The 18,716-nt window shown below is 41.5% G+C and overlaps 1 protein-coding gene and 1 non-coding gene across 9 annotated transcripts in view; one reads left to right on the forward strand and one right to left on the reverse strand.

Annotated features, from left to right (window-relative positions):
* Positions 1-4,619: 4,619 nt before the first annotated feature.
* TRNAS-GGA lies at positions 4,620-4,691 on the reverse strand. The gene has a single exon. It is a non-coding gene; the product is annotated as a tRNA-Ser (tRNA).
* Positions 4,692-6,532: 1,841 nt separating this feature from the next.
* ATG5 (autophagy related 5) overlaps positions 6,533-18,716 on the forward strand; it is a 171,559-nt gene continuing 159,375 nt past the window's right edge. For 2 of the 8 annotated variants that reach the window (XM_040239032.1, XM_040239026.1), the window contains exons 1-2: positions 6,533-6,799; positions 13,431-13,594. In XM_040239032.1, the coding sequence (XP_040094966.1) occupies positions 13,487-13,594 (108 nt within the window). In that variant the 5' untranslated portion in view covers positions 6,533-6,799; positions 13,431-13,486. Of the gene's footprint in view, positions 6,866-6,959; positions 7,050-13,430; positions 13,595-18,716 lie in introns of those variants that run through there. The other 6 variants (XM_040239029.1, XM_040239033.1, XM_040239030.1 and 3 more) reach the window with 6 other exon arrangements.

Consider the following 18,716-nt stretch of genomic DNA (forward strand, 5'->3'; position numbering starts at 1 on the left):
CATTTGGAAATTGACAAAGTAATAAAGGAAATCACTTTCTATCTAAACTCTAGGCCATGAGAAAGGATTTAGTTCCTAAGGGGAAATTGATGGGAATCATAGAAGAAAGCTCATGTTCAGCTTATTTTATTTCCACATTTACTGAATGCCAGGCATTGTACTGACATTAGGGATTTTTAAAAAATGATTGAGGAAATTTTGAAGCGCACCTAACCTAGATTGAGTGGATCAGAGAAAACTTTCTATCACCTGAACTGTCTTGTGCAATGCATGGTATATTTGAAGTGGGGAAAAGAGATACAACAATGGGTCTGGCGGGGACAGCATTTTAGGCAGCAGGCACAGTGGGAACACAAACATGTTAGCCTGAGTGCAAAGAGCTGCAAGACTTTGATACCATTGTAATTTAAAGAGCTTGGCAGGGAACATTAGGAAATGAGGCTAGAAAAAAGGGAAAAGCCAGTCATAGAGGGCCTTGTTGACTGCTGGAGGCCAGCGTGAGGAACTCCGCCCATGGCAAAGGTCATGAGGAAGGAGGCTTGGCATACGCAAAGGCGTGATCAAGCCTCAGGAAACCCCCTGTTCCCAAGCATCTACCCCCAAAACCAGAGTCTGTTTTATGCTCTCACCTACACCTCTGACTTTACGGGGGGCTCTTCCCCATCACCGTTTCTCTCGGAGAAGGAGTTAACGTGCAGCTCCAAGGCAATAAAAATTCCTGGGCATGACAAGAGTGTTTCAGCTTACGGACTCCTCTCAAGGTTATCTAGCCTGCCTGTATAGGTTCGTCTGGCCACATGTGATTGTTTACAGCCTCCCAACCTGAGAGGCACGAGATATTTTAGACTTACTAAAGGCAAATTCTGGGAAGTTGGAAATTGTCAGTATAGTGGGTTGGTTAGGAATTATATTGGTGAAGGGTTTTTTCATTTGTTGTGCCAATAATTACTGCTAATTCCTTGCCCTGGGTGTGACAAGGGTGTCTCAGGTCAAACCTCTCTGCTGACAGACTAGCTTGTGTGACAGGATTATCCACACTCCTGCCACTAGCACATGATTGTTTACTACCTCTCAACCATAAACAGCACAGAGAGTTTTGGAGTATTTTGAGAGTCTTAATTAGCATAGGGCTTTTCTCATTGTTGAGTCAATGATTGCCGCCAGGCCTCCATATCCTTAGGTACCTGGGAATATATTAATCAATGTATTTGGAATATAGAAAAGGAAATATAGTAGTTTTTAAGGTTAGCAATACTAGACTTTTTCAGTTAATGAATTTTCTCTTTTGTAATAGATCACTGTACTTTGTTATAAATCACTGTGTCCTTGCTATGTAAAAATGTAACTTTATCACTATCTTAAGACTAAATAGATCTTAAGGGGAACATTGGTGAAAGGATTTTCATTTGTTGGGCTGATGTTTGCTGCTAAATCTCCACATTCCCTGCCCTTATAATGAATATAACTAACATATAGGATAAATAAGTATTAACCTTTAAGATTAATCATGTTAACCTTGGGTTAAATAAATTCCTTTCTTGATTGTAACTCACTACACCCTCACCCTATAGGACTGCAACTTTATTTGGAGGGTGGTGCCTGGTTTAAGAAAAAACATCCTTGGAAAAAATAAGTTTTTTTGGTTATCAGAAAGAAAGGGTCATAAAATGTCAGCAGGCCTCATGGCCAGAAGATGATGTAAAACCCCTAAGATCTTTTTTTATGTAAAGCACCTGATTTTGATAAAGGTCAGGACTGCTGACCCCCCCGTGACTCTGTATTCATCCCTATGTGTAACAAAAGGTATATAAGCAAACTTAAAAATAAAGAAATCAGGATCAGTTTTTGGAAAGACTGATTCCCCCATGTTGTTCTTTCTTGCTCCCCGTTTTTCTGGCTGAATTCCCATCTGGAGCATGGGTGCTTGCCATGTTTGCTTACTTGCCCTGGTTTTCAAGCCCATGCAAGAAGGAGCCCAAGGAGAGGCACCTTCCGATATTCAAGTGGTACCGGTGGCCCAATGTAGATGGTACAAATTCCTTGTCTCGGAATTTTATTGGTATCCCACGTAAACCAAGTTATTCAGCCTCCTTTTCTCTCCTACTATTTTCTGGCCGAATTCCCATCTGGTGCATGGGTACCCACCAAGCCTATTAATTTTGCCTGGGCTTCTAAGATCAGACTGGGGGGGCCTCAGTGCCTCCTCTCCTTCTGGAGAACGGGAAGACGACTGCGGCCTACGTAGGTGGTGATTGGTATTCCATGTGAACCAAGTTATTCAGCCTCTTTTTATCTGCTAATTTTCTAATCCCTCTCTATCTGTAATTAAATAAGTTATTTCCAAGGACGCCGACTCTGTCCCCACCTTCAAATTCCCTGGATCCACCGGGGCTGGACCCCGGCAGTTGATCATGCTGAGAAACTAGAAATCTGTTCAGAGGAATGAGTGAGGCATCTGAATTATATGGTAAGAATTCATTTCAGAGAATCCACTCTGGTTGAAATCTAAATTGAAGACAGTTGGCTCCTGGGGCAAACGGAGCAAGACTGGCAGCACGAAGACCAGTTAGCAGACTAGCCCAATAGTGTAGGTAAGAAGTGATGATGGTTGAAGGAAGGATTTCAGTAGGATGGGAGAATGGTTGAAGTATATTTATAGGCAGAAGGAAGAAACCAGTAGTGAGGGAAATTGGAAGACAGGTTAATTGGTTGGCATGCAATCAGAGGCATTAGAACTGAAGTAGAAGAATCAAATTTGGGTTAACTAACTTGACAGAGGATGAGATGGTTAGATGTTATCATCAACTCAATGGACATGAGTTTGAGCTAACTCCAGGAGATAGTGAAGGACAGGGAAGCCTGGTGTGTGACAGTCCCTGGGGTCACAAAGAGCTGGACACGATTTATTGACTGAACAACAACAACTTATAAAACTAGTAGGCTGGAGAGAAAAGAAAGTAGATGAGAACTTGAGATCAGGTTGTAATGGCATGTTAGATTTCATGGGGTTAGTAGAGACACCTTAGAGTTCAGGAAGGCAGATTTAAGTAAATTTAGAGCAAATAAAGTTGTGATCCCACAACTTTGAGTCCTATAAGTTGTAATGCATGCAAAAATAAAAGTCTTTACAACTGCAAACTAGTATAGTGAGAAGAAAATAAGTCATATTGTTGACAGACTTCTGTGAGTCTCTCCTTTGAACCCAGAATTTTAAGAGGACTTGTGTATTCCCCTTTGGTGAATGGAGGTTGATAAGTAAATTCACACAAGTTTGCCTGAGGGTCACGCAGAATGCACTGAAGCTTGGGAGAAATGGTAAGGCCAACCAGAAAGGGCTCCTTAAAAGTTATGTTCATTGAAAAAAAAAATTTAAAAAGATGCAGGGCCACTGACCAAGAGGGAAGACATAATGTTAACAAATGGAAATGACAAAGAACAAATATAGAATTCTTCTTACGTCTACATTTTTGCTCAGGGAGCATAAGCATGAGATGGGAAAGAGTCCAACAACTGGAGTTACCTAGAAGGGAGATAGGTCACGTGAAGAGTGGCTGAAAGAACTGACAGTATTGTACTGAGTGGGTTACGAGGTAGGGGAGCTGCCTTTACACAGCTGAGATGCAGTCAGGACAAGGGTTAGCCGTGTGTGCTGTATGGTGCAGGTGGAGCAGAGGAGGCACAAGGGGAGGAAGGAGGTAATCGGGGTCAATTCTTAAACGTATAAGCTGGATTTTAGTTCAATTTAATAACTCTCCACCTATTAGGGTTCTCCAAACACAGCTTCTCCCCTCCCCCTCAACATTTTACCAGGAAAAATTTCAAGCATAACAGCGAAGTTCAAAGGAGTTTACAGTGAACACCCAAATACTAGATTCTACCATTCTACTACATAGATTCTACCATTAACATTTTACTATAGTACTCTTGCCTGGAAAATACCATGGACGGAGGAGCCTGGTAGGCTGTAGTCCATGGGGTGGCTGTAGTCCATGGGGTCGCTAAGAGTGGGGCACGACAGAGCGACTTTCCTTTCACTTTTTACTTTCATGCATTGGAGAAGGAAATGGCAACCCACTCCAGTGTTCTTGCCTGGAGAATCCCGGGGATGGGGGAGCCTGGTGGGCTTCCATCTATGGGGTCGCACAGAGTTGGACACGACTGAAGCAACTTAGCAGCAGCAGCAGCAGCATACCTGCATTATCAAATATTTATCCATATATCCATCCCTCTATCCATTCTTTAATCCACTTAATATTTTGGATACATTTCAGAGTAAATTCCATTTAGTTTTGGCTACCATTGGGAAGGAAGGGCAACTTTATCCCAAGAACATTTTTATAGAGGCCAATGGTTGTCTGTTGAGGATGCGTAGAGAGGATTTCCGCATTGATTATGTTGAGTGGACTGGACTGTGACTTTCAAATTTTTTTGACTGCTACCCATATCAAGAAATGTATTTCACATTCCTATCCAGTGTATGGTGTGTGATGGTGTGAAGTTGCTCAGTCGTGTCCAACTCTTTGCAACCCCATGGACTATAGCCTACCAGGCTTCTCCCTCCGTGGGATTCTCCAGGCAAGAGTACTGGAGTGGGTTGCCATTTCCTTCTCCTGGGGATCTTCCCGACCCAGGGATCGAACCTGGGTCTCCCGCATTCCAGGCAGATGCTTTAACCTCTAAGCCACCAGGGAAGCCCTATCCAGTGTATACCACATACATATTAAAATAAAAATTTCAGGAAACAATATGTACCTTAACGTGTTGTTGTTTAGTCAATGTTCTGTCTGACTCTGCGACTCCATGAACTGCAGCACTCCAGGCTCCCCTGTCCTTTCCTATCTCCCTGAGTTTGCTCAAATTCATGAGTCTACCAAATGGACTCATCATGCCCATCGAGTTGGTGAAACTATCTAACCATTTCATCCTCTGCCATCCCCTTCTCCTTTTGCCTTCAGTCTTTCCCAGCATCAGAGTCTTTTTCAGTGAGTTGGTTCTTCACTTCAGGTGGCCACAGCATTGGAGCTTCAGCATAAGTCCTTCCAATGAATATTCAGGCTTGATTTCCTTTAGGATTGACTGGTTTGATCTCCTTGATGTCAAAGGGACTCTCAAGAGTCTTCTCCAGCACCACAATTTGAAAGCATCTATTCTTGGCTGCTCAGCCTTTTTTGTGGTCCAAGTCTCACATCCATACATAACTACTGAAAAAAACCCATAGCTTTGACTATGTGGACCTTTGCGATGTCTCAGCTTTTAAATATGCTCTCTAGTTTTTTCAGTTTTCCTTCCAAGGAGCAAGTGTCTTTTAATTTCATGGTTGCAGTCACCATCTGCAGTGATTTGGGAGCCCAAGAAAACAAAATCTGTCACTGCTGCCACTTTTCCCCCTTCTATTTGCCGTAAAGTGATTGGACCAGGTGCCATGATCTTAGTTTTTCGAATGTTGAGTTTTAAGCCAGCTTTTTCACTCTCCTTTTCCACCTTCATCAAGAAGCCCTTTAGTTCCTCTTCACTTTCTGCCATTGGAGAGGCATCATCTGCATACCTGAGGTTGTGATATTCTCTAGGCAAACTTGATTCCAGTTAGTGATTCATCCAACCCAGCACTTCACATGATGTACTCTGCATAGAAGTTTAATAAGCTGGGTGACAGTATACAAGCTTGTCACACTCCTTTCCCAATTTTGAACCAGTCAGTTGTTCCATATCTAGTTCTAACTGTCGCTTCTTGACCTGCATATGTGTGTGAAGCATGCTGATATTTTCTAACTTTTTTCACTTAAAAAAATGCTAGTCAGGACCCACAAAGTTGATTTGATGACCCACCAATAAGGTGTGATTCACCACTAATAAATCATTAAACTATATAGACAACAGCCCCTAAGAAGATTCTTCTTTTTAAAAGTATCCTGTGGTTAATACTAGGATTTTCCTAATCTTCCCAATTATCAGGAACGATAAAGTAGTATTTACTCGGTATGCATAGAATAATATTCTGATGGAATGTGTAATTAAAAGACTAACTTTAAATGTCTGGTAAGGCTTCTAGATGGATCCAATGGCCAACAGCTTTTAAGAGTAAGTTTACTAACTGCTTGTTATTTTAACCAACAGGAAGACAAAGGTATATACAATTGGATGGATGGAGGGCTTCAGTATTAAGGTATTTTATTGTTAAATACCTGTTAATTCATGCTGTGGCTCTGACAAAGTGAAGATGAGAAAACAGATATGAAAACACTTTGAAGACCAACGTTTTATTAATTTTACTGTGGGAAGCCAGGAGACAGAAGCCGCGATCAAGCTCCAGTGAGGCCGTGTCTCCGTATTTGTAAAAGTCTCTGCTCTCACACAACTGTTATAACCTTCTTAAATACCAATGACTGCCAAAAGCACAGACAAGCCGGGAGAGCATCTGTGAACTTGCCAGGGGTTTGACCGCTCGGTCCGCGCATGCTCAAGCCTGGCTCCAGCCTCGGTGCAGGGTTGGGCCGAAATCGGGGGGCGGAGTGCGGGCCACGTGGGGTCTCGTGACGTCATCTCCGGGCGCCGAGGGTGACTGGACTTGCGGTGGGCTTCCAGGGTTCCGCGGCGCTGGGGGCCGTCTTTGCTGGATACCGGAGGGCGGAAGTGCAGCTGGGCTCTACTCCGACCTCCGCGCAGGTGCCTTCTGCGGCTGCGCGGGCCATCGGGACTCCCGGCTGGTGCATCTCGGCGGGATAGTGTGTTGCGCTCTCTCCTCCGCCCAGCGTCTTCACCTGTGCAGGAAGCCGGAGGAGAAGCCGGCGCTTCTAGTAGGGTATGTGTGTGTCTGTCACCCCAGTGTGAGGAAATGCCCGCAGGAAGAGGGTTGGGGAAGTGCCAGGTAGGTGTGGTAAAAAGGAGGGGCGTGTGCATTGAGAGGAGCGCTCCCCCGGGCGGTGGTGGCGGGTGAAGGTGGTTCCTCCGAGGAAGGTGGCGTTGCCCAGGCGCCGCCCCCGGAGCCCTAGCGCCGGCTGGGAGGGTGTAGCCTGTGATCTCTGGAGGGAATACGTCCGTTCCTTTCTAAGGTAGGAAGCCTGGGTCTCATCACAGGCTCTAGAGTTTAGTTCAGGACCTGCATTTTTCGTGGAGTAGTTATTTCGATCATAGATATTTCATAGGCAGTTCGATTCTATCCGAAATCGGTGTTTTCCCCAGTTTATCTTCTCAAAGCATTCATTAAGTCTGATTTTAATAATATTTAGTGCCAAAAAATCAATTTCCCGTTGACAAAGCACTTTCATATACTTTAATTATACTTTGGATTATTTTCAAGTTACATCTGAAGTTGAGGAGCTTAGGGAAACTGGATTGGTTCTAGATTTTTCTGAAGGGTGTGGAGGCACAACATGTTTTTAGCAAGAATCAGAACCCAGAGGCTGTCAAACGGCACTGGTTCTAAAGCCTTCTAGAATTTACTTGATAAATTTCGGAGTTTTGGGGACTGTGTGTACTTAGGTCTGAACCGAATTATTTTGTGATTTCCATAAAGGGAGTTGATTGAATTTTGAATTTGAAAGATTTGGGCTAAGGGCAGCAGTTGAGGGAAATTTTAGGATTTTATATTGGATTTGAGCGTGTTCTTTGATCCACCATGGTATGCTGATTAAAATTGGGGGAAAACGAACAGAATGATACTATATGGATAAGAGATTTTAGAATAATGTACAAGCTTCAAGTGTAGGTTCACTTTATTAATTTAACAAAGTGCCAGTTATGTGCCAGGCACTGAACAAAAAGTAAACGAAACAATCAACAGTGAAGAAGACGATAAAAATCGCTGCCATCATGAAGTTCACTTTGAGGTTTGGGGAGGGGAGACATTAATTTAAAAGTTAATTATGTGTGAAGCGGAGTGGTGAAAAGTGCTGTGGAGAAAAAATAATGAAGGGGAATGGGACACGCTGGTGTCATGTGTAGGAAGTTACAGTGGTGGCCTAAGAGAAGATGACGTTTGAGCAGAAACCGAGTACTGATAAGGAAGGGTGCCATGTAGCTGTAGTGGAAAAGACCGTGAGAACAGCCAGAGTCCCTGAGGCAGGAGCATATCAGCTAGTTTGGCTCCACCGGGGGAGCAAGTTGGAGAGAGATGTAGATAAGCAGGTCAGAGTAGGTAGTTCATGTTAGTTGCTCAGTCTGGTGTCCGATTCTTTGTGACCCCATGAACTGTAGCCCAGCAGGCTCCTCTGTCCATGGGATTCTCCAGGCAAGAATACTGGAGTGGGTTGCCATTCCTTTCTCCAGGGGATCTTCCTGATCCAGAAATCGAACCCAGATCTCCTGAACTGTAGGCAGATTCTTTACCTACTGAACTACCAGGGAAGCCCCAGGTCATATAAGGGCCTGGTAAGACTTTTTTTTTAAAACACTTTTACTTTTTACTTTGAATGAGATGGTCTGGTTTTGAGTGGCTTCCCAGGTGACTCAGTGGTAAAAAAATCCACCTGCAGTGTGGATCTCTGGGTCAGGAAGATCCCCTGGACAAGGGAATGTCTACCCACTCCAGTTTTGTTGCCTGGAGAATTCCAAGGATAGAGGAGCCTGGAGGGCTACAGTCCATGGGATTGCGAGAGTCAGATACGACTGAGGGACTAAACAACACAAGTTTTGAATAAAGGAGTGAACTCATCTGACTTGTGTTTTAAATTTTTTTTTTTTTTTCTGATTATGTTGTTATCTCTCTGCAGAAATGTTGAGACCTCTGTTGGTAGACTGTGGCATTTATCTGAGTTAAAGGTCACAGTGACGTGGATCAGTGTGGTAATAGTGGAGGTGGTGAGAGATAGCCAGGTTCTAGACTGGTGTCTAAGCTAGAGCTGGTCAGCTGTGAAGAGGGCTCACGGTTGACTCAGCTTTAAGGCCTGAGCAACTAAAGAATGGAGTCACCACTTAGTGGTTTGGGGAAGACCACAGAGGACTAGGAAGAGGAGAGAGGGAGATCTGAAATCATCTTCTGTTTGGCACTTGCTGAATTTCCAAATGAAATGTCAGTATACAGTAGAGTATGTGGAACTAGAGCTCAGAAGAGAAGTCTAGGTTGAAGATGTGAATGTGGGAATTGCTAATGGGTAAGTGATATTTAAAACCCTAACAGATCTCCAAAGGCAGGGTTCAAGGACTTCAGGACATTTCAACATTTGGAGGTTGGGGCAAGTTATAGACTATATGCCCCCGGATGGGGGTGCACCTGTTCCTTAATACCCCTGTTCAAAACTAGTGATCCTTAGTAACCAGATAGAAGGAAATAGTTAAAAAGCCAAGTCATTAGCTGAGAGACAGTAAGGAAGGAGATGTGAAAATTTGAGACGAGAGAGTTGATCTGGGACAGTGGAAGAATAAATGGACGGGAAACTTGAGAACCCTGGGCAGTACCCAGAGTCCACTTTTGAATTTAAAGGGAGACCAGCCAGCAGATTTTTAGATGTTTACAAATTTACTAGTAGTAGGTATTTGATATTTTAAGTAATTTGTGGATAGTTGGGGATTTTGTCAGCAAAAAAACAGCTTCAGGTAGTAGGTTAGCTGTTCTTGGTTTGTAGCGTAAAAGGGACGGTTAATTGTGCATTACATTCTTATCATACTCACTATATTGTTTGCTAAGTGTTTTTCGTTAGACATACCTACCATTTTTCCAGGCTGTGAATTAGATGCAGAAAATACAGCAGCAGTCAGGTGGTAGTCATTGCCCTAAAGAAGCTTATTTCTAGTAGACTGTATCATGGTTTGAGATTTCTATTCTTTGAAAATGTTGCCTTCAAGTTGGATGTGTGGTTTGATATCATTGTGTATGTACGAGAGGGAAAAATATTTTTCTAAAATAATAAAATTCACTGAATTTAAAGTGTGATTGTACCAAATTAGGAAAGAGTTTAGGTGGAGAAGTTTCTTCAGTAGCTAGTGTAACCTTGGGGTTTATGTATTTTATTTATTTATATATTTTCCAGTGTTTAACAAAAATTCCAGAACCTCCTATGTGCTAATTGTGCTACCCTCCCTGATACAAAGGTATATATGACTCAATTTCTGCTGTCAAGGAACTCACAGTTCAGTTTTGGGAGGAGCAAGAGTCAGATAAACATAACTGCAGTGTGTTGTTATACCATATAACAATGAAGATAAATAATAGGTAATTAGATTGTAGTTTGCTTAGTGGAAGACTTCCCAAGAAACTGATGTTAGGTTCACTCTTAAAAGAGGATTAAGAATTGGCCAAAAGAAGGGGCAAAGGGTATGCAAGCAGAGGGGCCATGGAATTAAATACATATTGCATTTTTCCAGTTGTTGGTTACTAGGTGCTAAACACAGAGCAACCTGTGACATTAGAATTATCTTCAGTTTACAGATACGAGGTTTGGAGATGTCAAGTTTGTTGTCCAAGGACTCACAGCTTATATGAGGAAGTCAGGGTTGAAACCCATGTCAGTCCAGTTTCTAAACCTCTTAACCACCTTACTCTGTTGCCTGCTGCTGCTGCTGCTAAGTCATTTCAGTCATGTCCGACTCTGTGCGACCCCACAGACGGCAGCCCACCAGGCTCCGCCGTCCCTGGGATTCTCCAGGCAAGAACACTGGAGTGGGCTGGCATTTCCCTCTCCAATGCATGAAAGTGAAAAGTGAAAGTGAAGTCGCTCAGTCATGTCCGACTCTTGGCGACCCCATGGACTGCAGCCTACCAGGCACCTCCGTCCATGGGACTTCCCAGGCAAGAGTACTGGAGTGGGGTGCCATTGCCTTCTCCCTGTTGCCTGCTGTAAGCATTTAAATCTTTTCAGTCCTTGTCTTTATCCCTCAGCCAGTCTTTTTACCAGCTTCTGTTCTTCATTGGAAAAGCCTCCTGTCTGTTTTCAATCCACTGCTACCAGTCTAGGTCAGGCACTCATTATTATATGCCTTAGTTGCGGACAGTGCTTCCTGGCTATCCTTTCTCTGACTCAGATCTCCTTTTGTGCCTTTTGTGCACTGCCACCAGATTTGTTGTTGCTGTTCATTTGCTAAGTCATGTCCTACTCTTTGCAACCCCATGAACTGCAGCATGCCAGGCTTCCCTGTCCTTCACTATTTGCTGAGTTTGCTCAAACTCGCATCCACTGAGTCAGTAATGTCATCCAACCATCTCATCCTCTGTCGCTTCCTTTTCCTCTCACCCTCAATGTTTCCCAGCATCAGGGTCTTTTCTTTCCATCAGGTGATCAAAGTATTGGAGCTTCAGCTTCAGCATCAGTTTTTCCAATGAATAGTCAGGGTTCATTTCCTTTAGGATTGACTGGTTTGATCTCCTTGCAGTCCAAGGGACTCTCACGAGTCTTCTCTAGCACCACAGTTCGAAAGCATCAGTTCTTCAGCTCTCAACCTTTTTTATGTACAACTGTCACATCTGTACGTGACTACTGGAAAAGCCATAGTTCTGACTATACCAGATAACTGTTTTTATTTCACCATTATAGAACCTCACAGCTTGTTGGATAAAACTGAAAACGTATAGTTATCTATTTGGTATACTTCATGATCTAGTTGACTCAGATGGTAAAGTGTCTGTCTACAATGTGGGAGACCCGGGTTCAGTCCCTGGGTTGGGAAGATCCCCTGGAGAAGGAAATGGCAATCCACTCCAGTACTCTTGCCTGGAAAATCCCATGGACAGAGGAGCCTGGTAGGCTACAGTCCATGGGGTTGCAAAGAGTCAGATGCGATGGAGCGACTTCACTTTCACTTCACTTTCATGATCTAGTTACATTATATATTTACAAATTTGACATTAAAGGAATAATAATTGCTTTTATGTCTCAGCACTTACTGTGTCCAGTACCATGTCACATGCTTTATAGATTTTTTCTCTAGAACAACCCTGGTAACTTTTACAGGTAAGGAAATTGAGGCTTAGTGAAGTAAAGTGACTTGCTTAAAATCATGTGTGGTAGTAGACCACGTCACAGTGTCAGCTCTTTCATTGTCTGCTGCTGTTCCCAATGTGTTTCCTAAAAAGTTGGCTCATATATTGCTCCTGCCACTTCCTGTCTTTGCTGATGCTGTATTGTCCTGCTTGGATTATTTGTCTTCTTTTCTTCTGTCCATATTTTACCCATTCTTCAAGTTCAGTATCTTTTAAAATTCTTCCCTGAACACTGTCAGTTCTGTTAATATTTAACTTCTTCCCCTCCTCCCTATGAAAGCACTCACAAAGTAACATTTAAGTATAACCATGGACATTTTGGAGTTGAAAGGGATGTTTGGCAATTAATATGGTATGATGGAAAGAATACAAGATTGAAAATCCTGCTGCAGTAGAGGAAAAGTAAAGGTGCAGTGAGGATCTGCCTGATTCATGCATAGAAGAAAGGCTGTTTTGAGCAGGATCCTGAAGGCTGTCCCAGTTGAAGACAAGGTGGGGAAGGCTACTTTAGGGTTAGGAACCACCAGCATGAGCACAGCTATGGAGAGGACATGAAAGTGCGTGGTATGTTTAGCAGATTTGTAAATAGTACCTTCTGGGCAATGCCTGTAGGGGCTTCCCTAGTGGTTCAGACAATAGAGAATCTGCCTGCAATGCAGGAGACTCAGGTCCTATCCCTGGATCTGTAAGATCCTTTGGAGAAGGGAATAGCTCCCCAGTCCAGTATTCTTGCCTGGAGAATCCCCATGGACAGAGGAGCCTGGTGGGCTACAATCCATTGGGTTGCAGAGTCAGATATGCCTGAGGTTTTTAAAAAATGATCACCACCATCATCATTGTCATCATCATCGTGAAGCCCTCAGCATCTGCCACAGATCAAACTGTGACTCTATCAAGAGTGTTACTAGCAATGCTCACTGCATAATTTTTGGCTGTATTTTCCTTTACTAATTCCAGTTTACACTAGATAATGCTTTTGATTATTCTAAGTTCTTGAAGTTTCCGACTTTTAAACATTTTTTGAGACACGCTCTTGTTGGTTCTATAAATTATGATGACAGATACATCTTATACTACTAGTACTGTGTTACAGGCATTATTGTAAGTATTCTACATGTATGAATTTAATTTTCATATTTCTCTTACATGGTCAGTGCTGTTATTCCCATTTTATAGATGAGAAAACTGAGACAAAAGTTACAGTGAAGAGTTCACTTTAGATAAGCAGTATACTTTTTTGGGGCTTGAGAGAATGTTGCAAGTATAGTTTCACTTTGGCTGTAGTTTGTTGTATATGTAATTTTGAAATGGTTACTTCCCTGATCTCTTTAAATAAATAATAGCTTCACATTTGGAATTTGTTGTACTGATTTCTGCATTCATTCTAAAGAATGCCATCATCTAGTTTTTTGAAGGTGAATAATCTTTACAGCATTCTTGATTTCCTATAATCTTTGTTTTGGAGCACGTTCATTTATTCTTACAAGGATCAGACCAATACTCTTCATTTTATTTTCAGTTTGGCTTTGGCTGAAAATAATTTAGCCTATATGTACTGCTTTCATCACTGGAAGAATGACAGATGACAAAGATGTGCTTCGAGATGTGTGGTTTGGACGAATTCCAACTTGCTTCACCCTGTATCAGGATGAGATAACTGAACGTGAGGCAGAACCATATTATGTAAGTATGCTGGTGGTGGCAAATGGGATGTCGGAACTTTGTCAGTTTCTGTAGAGAAAGCTGTTAAGAACCAGGAGGCTGGTTTTCAACTCTTGTTATACAATTAATATGTGCTTATCATGGAAAAAAAATTAGGAGACACAGATCTGTGAAAAGAAGGAAGTAAGAATCACCTTGGAGAAGGAAATGGCAATCCACTCCAGTATTCTTGCCTGGAGAATCCCATGGACGGAGAAGCCTACTAGGTTACAGTCCACGGGGTTGCAAAGAGTCGGACACGACTCAGCAACTTCACCTCACTTCAAGAATCACCTCTAATCCTACTGCTCAGAGGATAAAAGCACTGCTGACATGTTGATACGGGACCGTCTTGACTTTCTTTTTCTTGCACATCTATAGTATATGATGATAAATCATAAGTTATGTGTGGTTTTTTAACAGGAAGCTATTTTGAAAATGATAGGTTCAGATTTGGTACTTTTGTATTCAAAGCAACTATTTAAATTTTTTTTGATAGCTGAATGAACATATGAATGTGGGTGTGTCTTCATATGTTCATGAGTTAATATAGATAATATGAAATATATTGTTTAATAACATAAATTGTCGCATGTAGGCTTGTGGATTTGAGTTAGTGTATTATCTGTTCTAAAATGAGAGTATCAGTTATCTTTTGATTTTAGTCTGCTTTTCTTTTTTCTTTTCCAATTGCCGATACGATCCAAACTTAAGCATCTGTCAGTCAGGGATAATAGTATCTTGCCTTTTTACTAGATAGTCCCTAGTAGGTAAAGACATTTTCAGTTACTGTCAGTTTAGCTTTTCCTTTGTGTCTTAGGTACACAGTCTTCCCAGGGGGTGCTAGTGGTAAAGAACCCGCCTGCCAATGCAGGAGACATGAGACACAGGTTTGATTCCTGGGTCGGGAAGATCCCCTGGAGAAGTACATGGCAACCCACTCCAGTATTCTTGCCTGGAGAATCCCATGGACAGAGAAGCCTGGTGGGCTGCAGTCCATGGAGTTGTGAAGAGTCAGACACAGCTGAAACGACTTAGTATGCATGCACACATAATATTATTTACTCAGGAAGATCTGGAGAAGTGGAAATACATATGTGGTGCTGGACCGTCTCTTGTTTCACTTTAGTAGAGCTTGCCCTTGTCTTTCTCTCCTGTGTGCTGGTGAGGCAGCACTCATCCCCTACCTGCCCCAGCTGGGGATAGTCAGATGGCTGGAGGAAGCTCCTTTAGGGGCCCGTCCTCTAACTTGTTGGGTACAGGAACTGTTTCGTTTTTCTCTGTGCATCCTTGAATCTGGAATATGTCACACAAATGGTAGATACTCAGTGCATGAAAGTCTGTCCACCCCCATGTTGGGGGTTTGTTTAAATTCTCTGGATTTTCTTACTGAATGATACTTTCAGAGAAATTGGGTAGTCTTTTGTACTTTTTCAGATAATCATAACTGATTATATAAATTTGAATCATATTTACTTTGGAAACTCAGCAATTTTCCACCTTTAGAAAAACTTCCATGGTTAAAAATGAAAAGTGATCATAGTTTATTTTTAGAGACATTTCATTTATTAGATGTATTTTTACTCTTCTCCCTCAGTAGCTTGGGTTAGGATATCATTTAAGTTTGTTTCCAAACTAGCTTTTGCTATTTTAATGAAAACTTTTAACCTTGGGCAGCTTTCTAATAGTACTTACATGAAGGAGTGTATGTGTGTCCAGTTGGTCAAAGTAGTGAAAGCTAAGAGATATATGATTTAAGACTGTTTACTTTTAAATCAGAATATGATGTTTGACACATTTTCTGCACTTAAAAAAAGCAAGTAAAGAATATAATATTTTTCCTTCCTTATTTACAAATCTGTTTTAAATATGAAAAGACCATTGTGAGAACTAGAGGGTAAGTTTTCTAATAGAATTAAAAACGGTAGAGTAATAAGATTAACTGTTGGAGGAAGATTGTTTTTAATAATAATTGATTTTTTTTTCTTGAATTCTTCCTAATTCTTCACCCAAAAGAAACTTCATTGTGGTCATATTTTTGCAGATTATTGGGTGACAGGCATATAATAAATATTAAACAAAGAACTGAACTTTAAAACCATGCAGCATAATTCAGATTTTGCTCTTTAAATGCATGCATACTTAAGTGTGGAGAAGGAAATGGCAACTCACTCCAGTGTTCTTGCCTGGGAAATCCCATGGGCGGAGGAGCCTGACAGGCTACAATTCATGGGGTCACAAAGAGTCAGATAAATACTGAAGTGTAAGAAAGAAAAAGTGATGGTGTGAACACTCACCTAGATCCAGACATCCTGGAATGTGGAGTGAAGTGGACCTTAGGAAGCATCACTACGAACAAAGCTAGTGGAGGTGATGGAATTCCAGTTGAGCTATTTCAAATCCTAAAAGATGATGCTCTGAAAGTGCTGCACTCAGTATGCCAGCAAATTTGGAAAACTCAACAGTGGCCACGGGTCTGGAAAAGGTCAGTTTTCATTCTAATCCCTAAGAAAGGCAATGCCAAAGAATGCTCAAACTACTACACAGTTGCACTCATTCACACACTAGTAAAGTAATGCTCAAAATTCTCCAAGCCAGGCTTCAATAGTACGTGAACCATGAACTTCCAGTTGTTCAAGCTGGTTTTAGAAAAGGCAGAGGAAGCAGAGATCAAATTGCCAACATCCACTGGATCATCAAAAAAGCAAGAGAGTTCCAGAAAAACATCTATTTCTGCTTTATTGACTATGCCAAAGCCTTTGACTGCGTGGATCACAGTAAAATGTGGAAAATTCTAAATACCAGACCACCTGACCTGCCTCTTGAGAAATCTGTATGCAGGTTAGGAAGCAACAATTAGAACTGAACATGGAACAACAGATTGGTTCCAAATATGAAAAGGAGTGCATCTAAGGTGTATATTGTCATCCTGCTTATTTAACTTCTACGCAGAGTACATCATGAGAAACTCTGGGCTGTATGAAGCATGAGCTGGAATCAAGATTGCTGGGAGAAATATCAATAACCTCAGATATGCAGATGACACCACCCTTATGGCAGAAAGTGAAGAAGAACTAAAAAGGCTGTTGATGAAAGTGAAAGAGGAGAGTGAAAAAGTTTGGCTTAAAGCTCAACATTCAGAAAACAAAGATCATGGCATCCAGTCCCATCACTTCATGGCAAATAGATGGAGAAGCAGTGGAAACAGTGCCAGACTTTATTTTTTTGGGCTCCCAAACCACTGCAGATGGTGACTGCAGCCATGAAATAAAAAGACACTTATGCCTTGGAAGAAAAATTATGACCAACCTAGATAGCATATTAAAAAGCAGAGACATTACTTTGCCAACAAAGGTCCATCTAGTCAAGGCTATGGTTTTTCCAGTAGTCGTGTATGGATGTGAGAGTCGGACTATAAAGAAAGCTGAGTGCTGAAGAATTGATGCTTTTGAAGTGTGGTGTTGGAGAAGACTCTTGAGAGTCCCTTGGACTGCAAGGAGATCCAACCAGTCTATCCTAAAGGAAATAAGTCCTAAGTGTTCATCGGAAGGACTGATGTTGAAGTTGAAACTCCAATACTTTGGCCACCTGATGCGAAGAGCTGACTCATTTGAAAAGACCCCAATGCTGGAAGGATTGAAGGCGAGAGGAGAAGGGGATGACAAAGGATGAGATGATGGATGGCATCACCAACTCAATGGACATGAGTTTGAGTGAACTCCGGGAGTTGGTGATGGACAGGGAAGCCTGGCATGCTGCAGGCCATGGGCTCGCAGAGTCAAACACGACTGAGCTACTGAACGGAACTGAAGAAAGAAAATGCTGTATACAAAACCACTAGCAGTGGTTTTAGTATTAGAATTATTATCCGTAAACATTTTAGTGCCAATATGATTTTAGTTCACATATCTCTTGTAAATTAAGCTTGAATGTATTTTTAATTGCTTTGAGATATAATAATGATACTGTTTTATAGAGGTAGATGAAATGGGATGAAAATTTGGCCTGAGAGCTAGTAGACCTCTTTCCCAAACATTCTTAGAGTTCAGGTGAGATGATATAACAGGGTTGTTATTGTGACCTGAAGCGTCCAGTTGTGTTCAGGTAGAGGTGCAAGAAGGATGGGTGAATGGGAATGTAGTTTCCTTTTATTAATGTTTATAGCTTCTTTCTTAGAAACTGGATTTTAAAATATCCACTCTGTACCAAATTTGTAAATTAAATAATTTTTACTCAAAGAGTCTTCTTGGATTTTCTGTTTTAATTGGAAAACTTTATTAATGTTAGATATATTTCTGTTTATTTCTGCATTTTGATTTGTTGGCTCTGTATAAATCTTTCAGCCAATTCTGTGTGTCATAATCATTGAGAATTGTATCTTATATTACAGAGAGTATTAGCAAGGAACTTTCCTAGAAACAAAGCAACTTTTCAGTTTTTGTTGTTTCTGTTATATTCATTTGAACTGTTACTTTTCCTTTAGATTATCTAATATAAAACATACACACTAAATTGCATTCATATTTTGTGACTTTTTACCAGAGGTAATCACGCAGATGTGTGGTAATTGATCTGAGTAGACCCTAAACTTTTCCCAGCAGTCCATAATCAACTGTGTCTGTCCTCTGCTAGGACTCCTTCTCTGAGCCCTCACCTCACTTCCTACTTCACAAAGAAAATAGAAACCACGTGACAGGACCTTCCTTAACTTTCTGCCACCAACTCTGTAAAGCGTATCTGCACAGATTCACGTTTTCTCACCTGTTTTAATGGAAGAGGTGCCCTTTCTTCTCGGGCAAGGCCCAACCTTCCATCTGGATCCCATCTTCTGCCTTCTCTATTTATTTTACTTTGAACTTTTTCTGTCTATTGACAACTTCTTTGCAGCATTTATATTGTCTCAGATCCTTCCTATCCTGTAACAAACCTCTTTGACCCCATCTTTCTTTCAACCACTTGCTATTCCTTCACAGCCAGACTTATCAAAAGGATTGTCTGTACTCATTGTCTCCTCCCTACCTTCCACCACTTACTTCACTGTAATCATATTTTCACACTGCTCCAACAAAACTGTCCTTGTCAAAGTCCCTAATGACATCTTTTA

The sequence above is a fragment of the Oryx dammah genome, unplaced genomic scaffold, assembly GCF_014754425.2.
Source record: "Oryx dammah isolate SB20612 unplaced genomic scaffold, SCBI_Odam_1.1 HiC_scaffold_4, whole genome shotgun sequence".
Lineage (NCBI taxonomy): Eukaryota > Metazoa > Chordata > Mammalia > Artiodactyla > Bovidae > Oryx > Oryx dammah.